The 15,608-nt window shown below is 39.4% G+C and overlaps 1 protein-coding gene across 1 annotated transcript; it reads right to left on the reverse strand.

Moving 5' to 3' along the window:
• Positions 1-1,709: 1,709 nt before the first annotated feature.
• Positions 1,710-15,298, reverse strand: LOC131431346 (uncharacterized). The gene is made up of 7 exons (XM_058597000.1): positions 15,117-15,298; positions 14,417-14,936; positions 13,902-14,360; positions 2,397-2,810; positions 2,178-2,335; positions 1,952-2,119; positions 1,710-1,893 (listed from the first exon to the last, which is right to left on the reverse strand). Exons 1-7 carry the CDS (start codon positions 15,169-15,171, stop codon positions 1,820-1,822), a joined length of 1,848 nt encoding a protein of 615 aa, XP_058452983.1. The 5' UTR covers positions 15,172-15,298; the 3' UTR covers positions 1,710-1,819.
• Between the last annotated feature and the right edge of the window lie 310 nt (positions 15,299-15,608).

Genomic DNA, 15,608 nt, shown 5'->3' on the forward strand with positions numbered 1-15,608 from the left:
CTTCGACATCAACTGGCGTATTGGTTGTTACTCAGCAAACGGTCGTTTACCTGTACATCACTTGGCTTCAGACGCTTAGCATCCTTTGGATCCTTCTCGGATCTATGGCGCGTTTTACCCATAGCTTGGGTAGGTAGAAACTGCGAATAAAGGATAAAACAAAATCGAAATTAGTCGTAGTAGGTTATTCGTCTATCCACATCGAGTGTTAGATGACGAATGATGGTAGGAAAAATGAACCACTCAACTTTTATATGGATGCTCTTGTATAGATGAAGACATCTCGCGTTCTGATCGGCTGGTGGTGTCATGGGTTAAATCAAACAGGTTTTTCAATAGTGTACTATTGAAAAACTTCAATGTTGTTGCAATACACGTTCAAGTTGAAAATTTTCGATTATGTTGGTAGTTAGATTATATAAATCCTTCTACAGATCACTGAACTATAAGCTTTCAAAATACGAGAACGGCAAACGCGCCTTATGAATTATCCTCTTTGATACTCGTTAATACCAAACATTTCAGAAAAGTTTAATTTTGAACTATTTGAGATTATGTCACACAACTGAAAATTTTATCATAAAATTGTGATCATATTTCCGATGGCATGTCGCAAGAATTATGTTGATTCATTAGATACAACAGGAGATATTCACGATCAAACATTTATCACTCTCTCAGAGGGTAAATTTTGAAAAGGCGCCCCATAGTAAAGTAAGTCGTATTCACGACAAAATAGAACAATATCAGTTCGTCTTCAAGGTGTTGGTTAAAAATAGGTGGGGGTAAATATTTTTGAGTTCGCCTCGGGCGCCAGAAACGCTCACTACGGCTCTGGTCAACATTACATATTGATCATTTTAAACTTGACACACTGCTATACTCTTTTCCTATTTTCTAATTTCCAGATTTCAATTTAAAAACTGTCATAAATTTTTCAATTTACTAAAGCCTAATATCAGTTCAAAGTCTCATGTACAAAATTCGTCTGTCCGGGGATAACTAAAACAACTTTCTCTAACGGCGCCATCTACGATTGCGCCCAAATGCTTCGAACGCTCCACCGAAAAGGTTTCCCAAAATTCCGAAAGCAGACTTTGGAAAACACCAATTAAACATTTATCACCTCCACTAAATTGCTCCAATTTCAACGAACGTTGTTTTCGTTTCTCGAGATTGTAAAATGCAAATGCAGACGTGTTTATCATCGTTTTTGCTCAGCATATAATTAAACTCATTCCCCCCATTCAACCCCCCATTCCAACCCGATGTGGTGGTATGTTCAGAGCCCGAATTGGACTGACTTGATGAAGAAATGAAACGTGATGGCTTGATGTGTTTATCGTATCATTCCTATGTACCAACCTTCCAATTCGCGTATCCACCAACCAACCACCGTTCGAGCAGAGACTTGTTTCGGTGTATTTTCTTATTATGAACACCGAGCTGTATAGAAATGATAAGGACCTTCGTTCGACCGATTTTGGTTAGTGCTTACTGAAACCTCCGTTCCTCGAGCCAGCCACAGAAGGCAGATAACTGCAGACATTAAACCGCAGAGTGCTATCTCGTTCCAATGGTATTTGCGATCCTCACAGGAGGTTTATTCAAATTAGACTAACGATAACCTGTTTGAGGATCGAGTAATCTGCACCGAAACAAAGTTTCACACGCCACTTAATTAGCTAATTGATTGGGAATTACTACAGTTTACGTTTTCCAACTACTTTCTCTCGTGTACAGTTTTTATTCTCCATAATTATTTATTTCTTCAAGACACTTATGTAGCTAATTTGCGTTTTGACGATCATGATCTGGGCTAATTGATACCATGGCTGTCCCTACCACTGAGCGGTAAAAACGGATTAGTTAAATTTCTTGCAGGAGATCCTTCTGAAAAAAATTAAAAACAAATTAGTTTAACATCTACCAAACTTGATCGATCTCATACCGTTAAAGTCGACAATATTGGAAGAAGAATACTCAGGTGCGAGAGGAGAATGCGGTTCGAATACCTGTTGATTTTGCGAGCTTTTAGGATCGGATCTTTGGTCAAATGTTGCGAACTGTGGATCGAAAGCATCCTCAGGCCAAGGATTCATTGAAGAATTATCATAAGCTATTAAAATTATAATGAAGTCACTTGAAAAGTCAACTGAATCTTGATGGACAATTACCATATTGTGTTTCTGAACCACGACCGTTGTATGGATCTCCGGTCGGGAACAAACTTGGCACGATCTGGTGCGGTGATGGGAACATCGAAATGTCGAACTCTTTTTTCTTCAGTTCATTTCGGTCATCATCCGGTGCTTCACGGCTCAATCGGGAAATTCTGATGAATATAGATGCAAGTTCATAGGCATAAAAAAGCCACGTCAAACCAAAACACTTACCTTCTGTAATCCTTGAAGAAATCAATCTTCCAAATACTGTACAACACGAAGATGAATGCAGCCAGAATGCACAAGCTTATCGCGATCCAAATCAGCAACACCGACTCATTTTCCGGCATTTTGTAAACTTCGATGCCCTGGTCGGCCAGTGCCATTGCACCGAATTCTTTCCACATCCTTTCCAAATTCGCAACAGATAGTTGATACTCCGTTTCCGGAGCGTCGGTGGTCGTTATTGAGATGAATCCTTTCGCGGCCAGCTTACCCTTACCATCCAAACCGAAACCGTCCGTTTCTTCCTCGATCGGTGCAGGAAGCGGACGCAAAGGTACTGCAAATTCCAAACTAACACACTCTTCGTAACTGGGCCATGTGTCCGGGCACTTTTGGGCCAGAATCCGAATGTCCTCCGCACTAAAAAAAACACAGTCGGACAGTTATATCACAGCAAACAAGCTCACATATGATCTGCATGTTAAATTTGCTCATAGTGATGTATTTTCTTACTCGATTACTCAAAATAATCGATTAAAAGGCTAAAATAATCGAGTATTTGTAATCGATTAACGGCAGTGCCACTAATCGGGCTAATCGATTAATAGCAATCAATTAATCGAGTTCTATATCAGTTGGTAGATAACGTCTACCCTTAGGCTGCAGATACAGTGAGCGCAAGAAGCTGAGCCGAGCAGGTGACAGACATTAGCAGACCAAACCAAAGCTTGTATATGCGGTAAATATAGTTTCCGCTTTGTTCAGCATCAAGCTCGACTCAGCTTCTCGCGCTCACTCAGTCTGCAGCCTAAGGTTGAGCTCTAGGACAGAATCAGACAACTTTGTATTCGCTTTTAAAGCCAGTTTTGGGCCAGCTCACGATTGGTTGAAATTGGCATAAGCAAACATACGACTTTGAAATTCATGTTACCGCAGTGTGGAATAAAAGTGTTTTCTGGATCTCCGTCATTGGTTCGTTTTGTTCTTAATGTGAGAGAAGATAATTTTTTAAGTTGATTACTGTTAGCTATGATAGTAAATATACAGTATCAAGGAATATTTTGAATTCTGAATATGAATTCAGAAAATGGATGTACCAGAATTATTAAGTGGAATCATAAATTAAGTAAACATAGATTTCCCACTGCACGGTGAAACTGACATCGCTTCAAGTGAGAAACGGGTGTACTTTTTTCCATTAGCTACTGTCATGAATAAAATAAACCTAGAGTCCTCAGTGTAATAGTACTGTAGTTGAGCAACCCGTGACACCAAAAGCGCCCTCTGGTGTAAAATGGGTGCGTAAATGCTCCTAAAATGCATGTACAAAGTTGCCTGCGCATTTAACACAAACAACCAACAGTAAAAACATATTATTATCTGAAAAATTTGAATATTGGTAAATTAAAGAATACTGACTGAACATTTCAATAAGGTGTCCGTCTTTCCCCTGTACCCACTGGATTACCTGTTCCATCTTGTAATTTTTGTAAACTAAAATTCGTATACCGGAAATTCGGTTATTTCTGATGTTTACCGAAAGTTTTCGCCAAAGAAATTGCCGAATAGCGAAATAAAATCTTAGTGAGTGGATCTTAATTCTGGAACTGAATTTTTAATCCGCATGTGTTTTTTGCATGAGTATTCTTCGGTGTTTCAGTTTTCATGACATTATTTTAATGACCGTCGTTTTAAGCTGCAATTTGACATTTTAATCACTCATTACTCTATCTAAAAGTGGGACAATCGATTAAACATTCCATGATATGTCGAAGTAAGTTCCACTTTAGAGTTTACAGTAATTTAAGGTACTTCCAGAGCCGGTATTCAGGAACCAGCATAACCCAAACCGATTCGTATGGCCATATGACGAATAAATTGCAATAGTTTTGAGTCCAACTTTCAAGCTTTTCGGGATTATCATTTTTTATATCGGTTTAAATTTTAAAAATTCATCCTCCTGTAATTCCAGAATCGGAAGTCAGCATTGGATAAAATTAATTAATTTTGTGTGGGACTATAAGTTTATTTTAATTTGAATTTTTGTTTCTGAAATTCAATTTGGCTTTATTTGAGAAAACGGATGAGCTTTGAGAAACGATTCGATACTGGAGCCGGAATTAGAAAATCAGTAGTTTACATTTGTTTCAAAATGTTTAAAAATCAGTGTAGACATCTTTGAGAAATCAAAGTACGAGTTAAATTGTTGGGTGCCTTCCGAATCGAAAACTGACCACTAAAACTGAAATACGTTTATTTCGTTGTCGACTATTCTAATCAGCAAATCTTAGATGATTCTTAGATTTAATTTGAATCTTAGATCGGTTCAGCCATCTACGAGGAAAATGAGTTACACAATTTTAATTTCGTTTCACATATCATCCTGTAGTTCCGGAACCAGAAATCGGATCCAAACATAATTCAGGAACCTTGTTTAGGAGCATACGAATTTTCATATGAATCTGAGTTTGTAGAAAACGGTTGAGTCATCTTCAAAAATAATTGAGTGAAATTATTTGTCACACACGCATTTGTTGATCTCGACGCAAAATTTCAATTTTTAATAAATTTCTTTATTATCGCCTTCAAAGTACTCTCCTCCTGCGGCAATACATGCATGCCAACGCTTGATCCAATTTTCCATACAAGTTTTATAGGCCGCCAAAGGTATGGCCTTTAGTTCACGCAGCGAATTCTCTTTTATGGTCTCTATGGTCTCAAAACGCGTTCTCCGCAATGGCAATTTGAGTCTGGGGAAGAGGGAAAAGTCACACGGGGCCATATCTGGAGAGTACGGTGCTTGGTTGATGATATTGGTTGAGTTTTTGGCCAAAAACTGAGACACAACCGACGCTGTTTTTGAATGAAATTCAGCTTTTTTGGCACCAGCCGAGAAGCGACGCGTTTCAAACCCAAAACATCTGTTAAAATGTGTTCGGCTGATCCATAAGAGATGCCCAACAACACAGCAATCTCTCTAATCGGTACAGAACGATTTTGCAACACGATTTGCTTCGCCGATTCAATGTTTTCTTCAGTAACAGATGTTGTTTTGGGATCTCATCGTGATCCAAGCTTGTACGACCACCTTTGAAGCGTTTATACCACTCGTATGCCTGTGTTTTTCCTAGACACGATTCACCAAAGGCCTTTTCTAACATTTTAAACGTTTCGGAACACTTAAATACATTTGCAACACAAAATTTGATGCACGCACGTTGTTCTAAATTTTCAACTATTATAAATATCGCAACACGAAATTTTTTCTGCTTCTTTGTATAGACGCCAAACAAAAACTAATCATACGATATGCGTCAAAATTTGACAGAATGTGTATAAAAGTGTTGCCAACGTTAAGAGAATAAAAGTTTACCGATTGAACAAGCGCGGGAATTTTAAAATAAAAATTCCGGTTCTTTTTTTATCATAAGTGAATTTCGCAAGGTTTCATTTCTTAACATCCAGAATTAAGAAATTCTTGTGATTTCTGGGAAAAATGTCAAAAAGTTCTTTACTAATTGAATAATCAATTTATTAACGTTGCTGGCTAGAGTGAATGAAACGTGTAAATTTTTACATTTTATATCTACTCTGTTGGTACCTCGAGAATGCAATGTCGTTCACTGCATCAAAACCGTTTTTTTTTTTTTTTTTTTTTTTTTTTCAAATAAAATTTTTATTAGGCTCATTTGCTTTAGCTTAACGTGGCCGATTGTCTTGTTGTTAGGGAGAGAGAAAGGGATGCCGTATTACGGGGCGGCATACTCCCCAGTTAGTAAGGGGACATAAGGAGGGTGGGACCTACACAGTATTGAATTGAAATTTGAATACATCATTGGTTTGTGGCATACATCTTTTAGACACATTTTGCGTTCGATGAATCTTCATGTTTTTCAGCTTGTAGAAATGAAGAGATTATTCTGGATTGGGATGCTTCGTTGGTGTGTTCTGACGTTGATGTGACGTTTTCGGGTAGCTTCCAGCAACTCAGTGAGTTCAAGGCAGGTGCATGCTCCGAAGCATCGTTTACACAGGCCATACTTCCAGCAACGTAAAGAAGAGTGCGGTAGAGCTGTAGACGAGAAAGAGATAGGGAGAGCACTAAATTTGAGCATTGATAGTTTTCAAGAAGTTATAGATGAGAGTCATATAAGGAAGATTTCGAGTTGCCAAGACGTCGCGGACTGGTACGAAGGGTGGTATACCTCGGGCCCGAAGGGAACCTATGAGTTGGGACCTGGCTTCGATGTCATGATAACCCTCACCGCAAACGCAGACACCACTCTCAGCGAGCCCCACACGACGGAGATGCGCGCTGAACATATAATGATTAGACATGAGCCTTGACATTACACGAATAAAGTCTCGGCTCACGTCTAACCCCCGGAACCAAGCTTTCGTCGATACCTGTGGGATTATTGAGTGTAATCATCGTCCCAGAGTTCCACTATTCCATGTATTCTGCCAGCTAGCTAGAGTTTTCTGACGACAGCAACTGAAAAATTCATTGAAGCAGATTGGTCTTTCATAGATATCACCTTCTAGTGCGCCCACCTTGGCTAACGAGTCCGCCCTCTCATTGCCCCGTATGGAACAATGTGAGGGGACCCAAACCAAGGTAATCTGGTATGATTTTGCAGATAAAGCACTCAATTGTTCCCGTATTTTCCCCAGGAAATACGGTGAGTGCTTTCCAGGCTTCACTGAACGGAAAGCCTCAATGGAACTGAGACTGTCCGATACAATGAAGTAGTGATCTGTGGGCAGAGTGTCAATGATCTCAAGCGTATACTGAATTGCAGCTAGTTCTGCGACGTAAACTGAAGCTGGATCACTGAGTTTATAGGAAGCGGTGAAATTTACATTGAATATACCGAAGCCAGTGGACCCGTCGAGATATGATCCGTCAGTGTAAAACATTTTATTACAGTCGACTTCTTTAAATTTATTATTAAAAATTTTTGGGATCTCTTGAGGGCGTACAGGATCCGGGATTCCACGAATTTCTTCTTTCATGGATGTGTCGAAAAACACAGTAGAATTAGAAGTATCCACAAAATGAACACGATTGGGAACAAACGAAGAAGGATTTATATTCTGAGCCATGTAGTCAAAATACAAGGACATAAAACGGGTTTGTGAATTAAGCTCGACGAGCTTTTCAAAGTTTTCTATCACCATCGGATTCAAAATGTCGCATCGGATTAGCAGTCGATATGAGAGATCCCAGAACCTGTTTTTCAACGGTAAGACGCCCGCCAGCACTTCAAGACTCATCGTATGGGTTGATTGCATGCAACCCAAGGCAATACGTAAACAACGATACTGAATTCTTTCCAGTTTAATGAAATGAATATTCGTAGCGGAGCGGAAACAGAAACATCCATATTCCATTACTGACAATATCGTCGTTTTGTACAACCTGATCAGGTCTCCTGGGTGAGAGCCCCACCAAGTTCCGGTTATTGTACGAAGGAAATTGATTCTCTGTAGGCATTTTCGTTTCAAATACCTAATGTGACATCCCCAGGTACCTTTGGAATCGAACCAGACCCCGAGATATTTAAATGTGAAAACCTGAGCTATGGTTTCACCCCCTAGTTGAAGCTGCAATTGCGCAGGTTCTCGCTTCCTTGAAAATACAACCAGCTCAGTTTTCTCCGTAGAGAACTCGATACCCATTTGAAAAGCCCATGTCGACAAGTTGTTGAGGGTATCTTGCAATGGTCCTTGGAGATCGGCAGCTTTGGGTCCTATAATAGACACAACACTGTCGTCGGCAAGTTGTCTTAGCGTGCAAGATGTGTTGATACATTCATCAATGTTATTTACGTAAAAGTTGTTTAAAAGGGGGCTTAAGCATGAGCCCTGAGGAAGACCCATGTAACTGAATCGCTTTGTCGTCAAATCACCATGCATGTGTTTCTCGGACAATAGATTATATAAAAAGTTGTTCAAAACTGGTGAAAGACCATGCTGATGCAACTTCTCAGATAGAACGTTAATGGAAACTGAATCGAATGCCCCCTTGATGTCGAGGAAAACTGATGCCATTTGTTCTTTACGAGCAAATGCCATTTGAATTTCTGTTGAGAGCAACGCTAGACAATCGTTTGTTCCTTTGCCCCTGCGGAACCCAAATTGTGTACCTGAAAGCAATCCATTTGTTTCGACCCAATTGTCTAGACGGAAGAGAATCATTTTCTCCAACAATTTCCGAATACAGGAAAGCATAGCAATCGGCCGATACGAATTGTGATCGGAGACTGGTTTCCCAGGTTTTTGAATAGTAATAACTCTCACTTCTCTCCATTCGTGTGGGACAATATTACCCTCGAGGAACTTGTTGAATAAATTCAACAAGCGCCTTTTGGCAGAGTCGGGCAGATTTTTCAACAAGTTGAATTTAATTCTGTCTAACCCCGGGGCTCTATTGTTACACGACAAGAGCGCAAGTGAGAACTCTACCATCGAAAACGGTGTTTCGTTTGTATTCAATGTCGCGACGCGGGATATCTTCTGTTCCGGAACAGAATCAGGACATACTTTCTTAGCGAAATCAAATATCCAGCGGTTAGAATATTCCTCGCTTTCGTTCGCGTGATTTCGATTGCGCATGCGACGGGCCGTATTCCAAAGAGTGCTCATTGCTGTTTCTCTCGTTAATCCGTCAACAAACCTTCGCCAGTAACCGCGTTTCTTAGCTTTAATCAGACTTTTCATTTGAAATTCTAACGCCGCGTATTTCCGATAATTATCTGGAGTTCCGTTCCTTCTAAACGAGATGAAGGCTGAAGCTTTTTTCGTTTTCAGCTCTGAGCACTCTTTGTCCCACCATGGGTTGGGAGAACGCATACTAGTTTGCGCGCTAGGTACTCGTTTCGTCTGAGCTTGAATTGCGGTGTCAAGAATCAAGCCAGCCAAAAATGTATACTCTTCCTCCGGAGGAAGCTCCTGTGATGTTTCTAGTTTCTCAGATATCGAGCTCGCGTAACGTTTCCAATCAATGTTTCGTGTGAAATCGTACGAAACATTGATTGTTTCCGATGGTCTTCCACGGTTGGTGATAGAAACTATGATCGGCAAGTGATCGCTACCGTGAGGATCACAGATTACCTTCCACTTGCAATCTAACTGTAGCGAAGTCGAGCAAAGGGATAAATCCAGCGCACTTGGTTGTGTTGGCGGTCTAGGGTTCCGTGTCATTTCTCCCGTGTTTAGAATTGTCAAATTGAGGTTGTCACACAGATCTTGGATTAACGAAGAACGATTATCATCATATAAGCAGCCCCATCCTGTGCCATGCGAGTTAAAGTCCCCTAAAACCAGCCGCGGTGAATGAAGAAGTTCTATGATGTCTGCAAGCCGACGATGCCCTATCGAGACTCTGGGAGGAATGTAGATAGAAGCTATACATAGATCTTTGCCTTTAATATTAATTTGGCAAGCAACAACTTCAATTCCCGGTGTCGAGGGGAGGTTAATACGATAAAATGAATAGCACTTTTTAATCCCTAAAAGTACCCCTCCATAAGAGTCTTCTCGGTCCAGGCGGATTATGTTAAAATTATGGAAGTCGAGGTTGATGTTAGAAGTAAGCCAAGTTTCACTCAAGGAGAATACAGCATCAAAACCGTTGTCCGAACACGAGAAAGACAAACAAGCGCCATGAATTTTTCTCTTCGATACTTGTTGATACCAAACTTTTTAGAAAACTATGATGTTGAGTTATTTGTGGTTATTTAATGCTACTGAAAATTTCATCACAAATTGCTGATCATATTTTCGATAGCATGAAGATCTAAATATGTTGTTGGGCTTTGTGACGGCGAGTATCTCTCGTCAGCAGAAATCACTGATCGTGAAGAGTGAAGTCTACATCGTTCATTGGAGAGATAAAAAGGGGTGACAGATCGGAAAAGAAAAGGAGCGAAAGAGAGGAAGAAAAAGCGTGCCTGATTTGAGACGATAGCGGTGCTGAAATATAAAACTTATTACTAGTTAAAATAATACTGAACTAATTGAATAATTGTAACGTAAGTTGAATTGAGTTGTTATATAAATCTAAAAAACAATGTACCTAATGTTATATTGAATTTGTAGTTAATCTAACCATAATATTAATCATATGGTCGACAGAGGAATAAGTGGTGAAGAAAAACTGAAAAATTTGTAAGTTCAATGAAATCAAAATTATAATTTTGTAATATGAGTATAAATTATAGCTAAAACGTTCACACAACTTGGATAGTGTCGTGTTTAAGGACGTCTGAGAAATTCCGGTAACAGGCTTAGTACAAAAATAGATATGCATGATTAAGTTCTAGCCATTCTTGATCAGTGTAAATTTTGAAAAGGCGCCCCATAGTAAAGTAAGTCGTATTCACGACAAAAAAGGGAACAAGGGTATATGTTAGTATCCAATTACCGTTGCTGCTTTCTATGCTGGATCGAAGCTGTTTGAAATTATAGTTCTGGATGTTATGACACATAGTTGCTCTGACTACATATCTGAGACTCAGCATGGATTCATGCCAAAGCGTTCAACTTCCACAAATTTAGCACGACTACAAATAGATTCTATATACACCGATTTCGCTGCTGCTTTCGACAAAATCAATCATCACATAACGATCTCCAAGTTGAGTAGACTGGGAATCATTTTTAAATTGGCTTCGATCATTTCTAACTGGTCGTGAACTGCTAGTGAAAATAGGACCACAGGACAATCTCACAATTTGCTGTTACCTCTGAAATTCCTCAAGGAAGTTACCTCAACGATCTAAATTTTTCGATCAAGTGTATGAAACTATCGTTCGCCGATGACTTAAAAATAAATTCCTACAAGAACAGTTGGATAATTTAACTAATTGGTGTAACATCAACAAAATGGTTTTAAATTCCTCTATTTCACAAACCGCTCTCGAACGCACATCGTCTGTTAAGGACCTGGGTGTTCCAAGATAAATTTCAAGAAGCACATAGAGTTTACTATCTCCAAAGCCTCTAAGCTATTAAGATTTATTTCGTTACTAAAAAACTACAAGGATCAGCCCCATGGGGTTGTTCGAGCCATTGATGTGGAACAAGGCAACCAAAATGTCTAATGATCTACAATCAAACAGTTCAATCAATAGTCACGCTTTTGAATCCGCTATTGCACGAGAGTCTGCCTAGAATTATCTTAATTAGGAACCAACACCGAAAATTGTTTGTTTTATAGCCGACGAAATTACACCAATATCCCAAATGTATGCAATTATATCTTTGTACATACCTACGATACGATTTTGATATTAAAGCTTCTCTTCGCCAAGCTTGTGTTCAAGTTTTGTATGCAAGAAGTTATTTTTATAGCGTTAAGTTTCTCTACCATTCTGCGATTTCGGTTGAAGCGATAAACTTTTTCCCGTTATCAATCGAGTTCATCTTATATTAATTAGAAATTAATCTTAAGCACTCAAAATTTACCTTGGGATAGATGTCAATTTCTCAAGCGAAACGACACTACAAGGAATTTCATCCGAGCTTGCATGGCACAAGATCAGAGCATACCAATTAAAGCTTCAAATCGTTTTGTGACACTTTTTGTCTTGCTGTCTAGCAACAACCTACCTCTAGCATGCTACGCGTAGGACTGAAACGTTAGCTACAATTTCGCTTCTATGTGAAGATTCGCGTGCTTCCAACAGCTTCGCTTTTGCATCGATTGACCAATCAGAGCGATGCTTTCCCTTTGATTTATCGCTTACTCCTTCAAAACCGTCGTCTATGGCAGGGAAATCCGATATGCCGGAGATTTTTAGCAGATAAAATAGGACATTGCTCGCTACTAATCAAAATTTCAATCATTGATAATTGAAAATACGTTCCTTGATATATTCAAATCGAATCGTAGAAATATTTCCAATCAAATAATGAAATAATATTAATAATTGATACAAAATATACTGAGCTGTAAGTGTTTGAAACCTAACCACATTCCTACGTGTATTTTTCCTTGAGTTTCTAATTTGTACCCCTATATAGAAAATAAAGATGTGTTCCACATAAAAAATCTCTAAAGTACATAGTTGGTAAGCTCTGCATTGCGCTTTAGTTCGCTCAACTCTCGAATATGCTACTGTTATCTGGTCATCTTATTACCAAAACGATATTCAACGCATTGAAGTAATTCAACGCAAATTTGTCCGTTACGCTCTCAAGCGTCTTCCATGGAGATATCCTTTAAACCTACCGAGTTACCATAACCGCTGCAAACTGATTGGTCTCGATTTATTATCTGTCCATCGCGATGTTTCTAAGGCTAGTTTTGTGACAGACCTACTTCAGTCGCGAATCGAAGGGGCTGGGGTCCACTAGGAGACTGATAGTACCTATTAACTTTCTCCGGACAGAACCAGCCTAGATGCCGTGTGGAATCCGGCGGAAAAAAATAAGTCAAGAATAGATCCACTGGGTTCCCGCTTCCATGTCGTAAAAGGTGACAATTGCAGGAGTTTTTAGTTGTTTTTTTTTAATTGAATGATAAAAATCAACTATTGCTCAAATCCTCTAATATTACAAGGTTAATAACAGAGATAACATGCATCGGTATATTGAACAAGTAGTAAAACAATACTTGTTTGTTTGATAAATTAATATTTTTTCTCGGTAGCCGGTTGCCCAACCTATAAATAAATTTTATAAATAATTCAAATAATAGTCTTTGTTTGGTGATTTAAAATTATTTGATATAATTTTGTTCGTTACGCGATAGTATTTTAAATTTTCCTTCAGTTTTCACGAATAAGAACAAGGAATCAAGACTTCCCGGGATTTTAGTATCGGATATTGTTGAAACGTTCTCTCGAGAAGTCAGTGAGTTTAGTGGTGCAGCCGAGCATCTTGAAACCGGAACATACTGAGTCGCGCGCGAATACTACCATTACTGAAATTTTTACTAACAAATATCTTTCTCCCGTGACACTTGTGGAGTGCGCAGTAGTATATACGGCCTCTAGTAACAACAAGTGTTGGACTAACATACCTTCCTATCCCTTAGCGGACCTACAACCGGACCTGGCCGGCGCCGGTACTGATCAATAAACTTCGGGGTTACCAGAAGTTGCACATTGAAGGTTGATCTGCCATTCCCAGGTCTGATCTTCCAGAATTCTTCTCTGTGCAATATCAGCTTCAACTTAAACTTCAACTGTGCAATAGCCAGTTTTCAACTTCGCGCGGATTTCGCAAGTTTTAATTTTGAAATTTTTCGTAACAACCCTGCAAGTGTTAAAATTGCTGTAGTTGGAATATTCCTATAACAGGCGGGAGGATTTTGTTATCGTTCCGGAACGTAGTGGAACGTTTTGAATGATCGCGGCGAACAGTCGAGTAGGTGGCAGTAGTGTTTCCAACGTATAGCAAATTTGAAATTTTCACAGGATCTTGTAAAATTTAGTTCGAGCCTGTATATCTATTATCTGTGGTTATATTATGCGCTAATATTCTCATGAAAGTGGCACTTACCGACTAGGTTTGTACTTGAGCTGGTGCTGCTCAATAAAAGCATTAGATGCGGTCATCAATGCAGTTTTGATGATAGGCCACGTTTCCACGGAAACTATCATCGATCGGCTGATGGAAATCTCCTTACGAATCCACTGCAGTTCCTCCCGTGGCACAATCATTTCCGTTGTCGATGGAGTTGTCGGTGAAACAACTGTGCCAAACGGAGCGTAAGTTAGCAAAAATCCCGTGTGTGTCTGCGGTTCCGATTCATTGTGTTGCGACACGAAATGAACGGAAAAGGTCGTGGTATGAGCAATAAGAAAACGCAGTGGCTCTTTGATGGTTCCTGTCAGGACGGGGCCCTTTTCATCATTATCATTTATCGAACCACCTCGAATGTATAGAAAATCTGATGAAGGATCAAGATCGAGCTTGTGAACCGTCACCTGAATACCGATTCCTCCGATGATCGTGTAGCTAGAAATAAAAATTAAACAATTAAAATACTCGGAACAAAAGTCGGATCATAATACTTTTGGAAACTGTTTACAGAATTTGGGTATGGCTGAGGATAGTTTGGTGATTTCAAAATAACTTCTTCGGGATGCTCGTCGACGAATTCAGCAATTCTAGTCTCCAAAGGTTCCGAGTCTGGTAGGCTGTAGATTTTTGGAGATTTGATCAGTGCTGAAGTCTCTTGAACCTCATCTGGTTCTCCGCTACCCTCGTTGTTATCATGTACAGTCACTGTTTCCGAATCGTTTCTCGTAGGATAATTCTTCCATAATTTTTCGATCGTATCATTTTCAACGGAACTCACTACTTCTGCATTGACATCCACTGACTTCGGAAGCTCAAAAATATCGTCATCATCGTAGCTGTAATTCAAATCATCTGCCTCCACATCACCCAGCATCGATCGTTCCGGATTGTCTTCATCTCCGGGAGGACAGTTGACGTAATCGTCTGTGAGTATGGGCGCCGAATCACCTAATCCTGAGCCCTCCGGCAATGCGGAAAGGTTTTGACCATGCACCAACGAAACGAATAGTGCTGAAACAATACAGTGAGTAAATATATTTGGTTGTATTCTTTTTATAGAACTGTGTATGTCTCGGATTGTTTTATCTTATCGCGTGCTGTGTGCTTTTTTGATAGAAACAACTCGTAATGCTTGTCAATAACTGAGCTATTGGATGGTTGGAGAAAGATTGAACAGCATGAATCACACACCTACTGTAAAAAGCCAACACAGTTTTAATATCCTCATATTCTTTCTATCGGTCATTTAATTGCAGATGTTGTTGAATAATATCAGTACAACTCTCACTAGAGTCATTTACAGTTCATCATTTGCTAGGGGATGGGAAACTATTTTGTTGATCTCTGTTTTGAATAAGTTGCCTGTAGAACGGTTGATCACAAACTAAATGCACATTCTAAATGTGCTTGTTGTCACCGTTGTTATCAGAAGTGGAGGACAATTTTATCAGATAAGAAGGCTCCATCAGATGGAATATTAGGATGGTAAAAGTGGTTCTCATACAGGAAAAAGTATTGCACAATTGACAAATGAATTGCGTGAGAATGAGCATTTATGTTTCTGTTAGTCAACACGTGACTTATCGAACATATCATCCCAGATTTCATCTATCGTTTTTAAGTAAAAGCAAATAAATAGCTATCTTTAATCAGTAGTGGCTCCGTGAAACACTTGTTTAGCCT

Source organism: Malaya genurostris, chromosome 2 (genome assembly GCF_030247185.1).
Source record: "Malaya genurostris strain Urasoe2022 chromosome 2, Malgen_1.1, whole genome shotgun sequence".
Lineage (NCBI taxonomy): Eukaryota > Metazoa > Arthropoda > Insecta > Diptera > Culicidae > Malaya > Malaya genurostris.

What these genes read in the sequence shown, in the direction of transcription:
- LOC131431346 (XM_058597000.1), bottom strand. Translation starts at nt 15,171, where the DNA reads ATGACCGATAGAAAGAATATGAGGATATTAAAACTGTGTTGGCTTTTT. An exon ending in TCTGTAAACAGTTTCCAAAA is followed by an intron (nt 14,361 to 14,416) that starts GTATTATGATCC and finishes TTTTATTTCTAG; the next exon opens with CTACACGATCATCGGAGGAA. An exon ending in CTCAAGTACAAACCTAGTCG is followed by an intron (nt 2,811 to 13,901) that starts GTAAGTGCCACT and finishes TGTTTTTTTTAG; the next exon opens with TGCGGAGGACATTCGGATTC.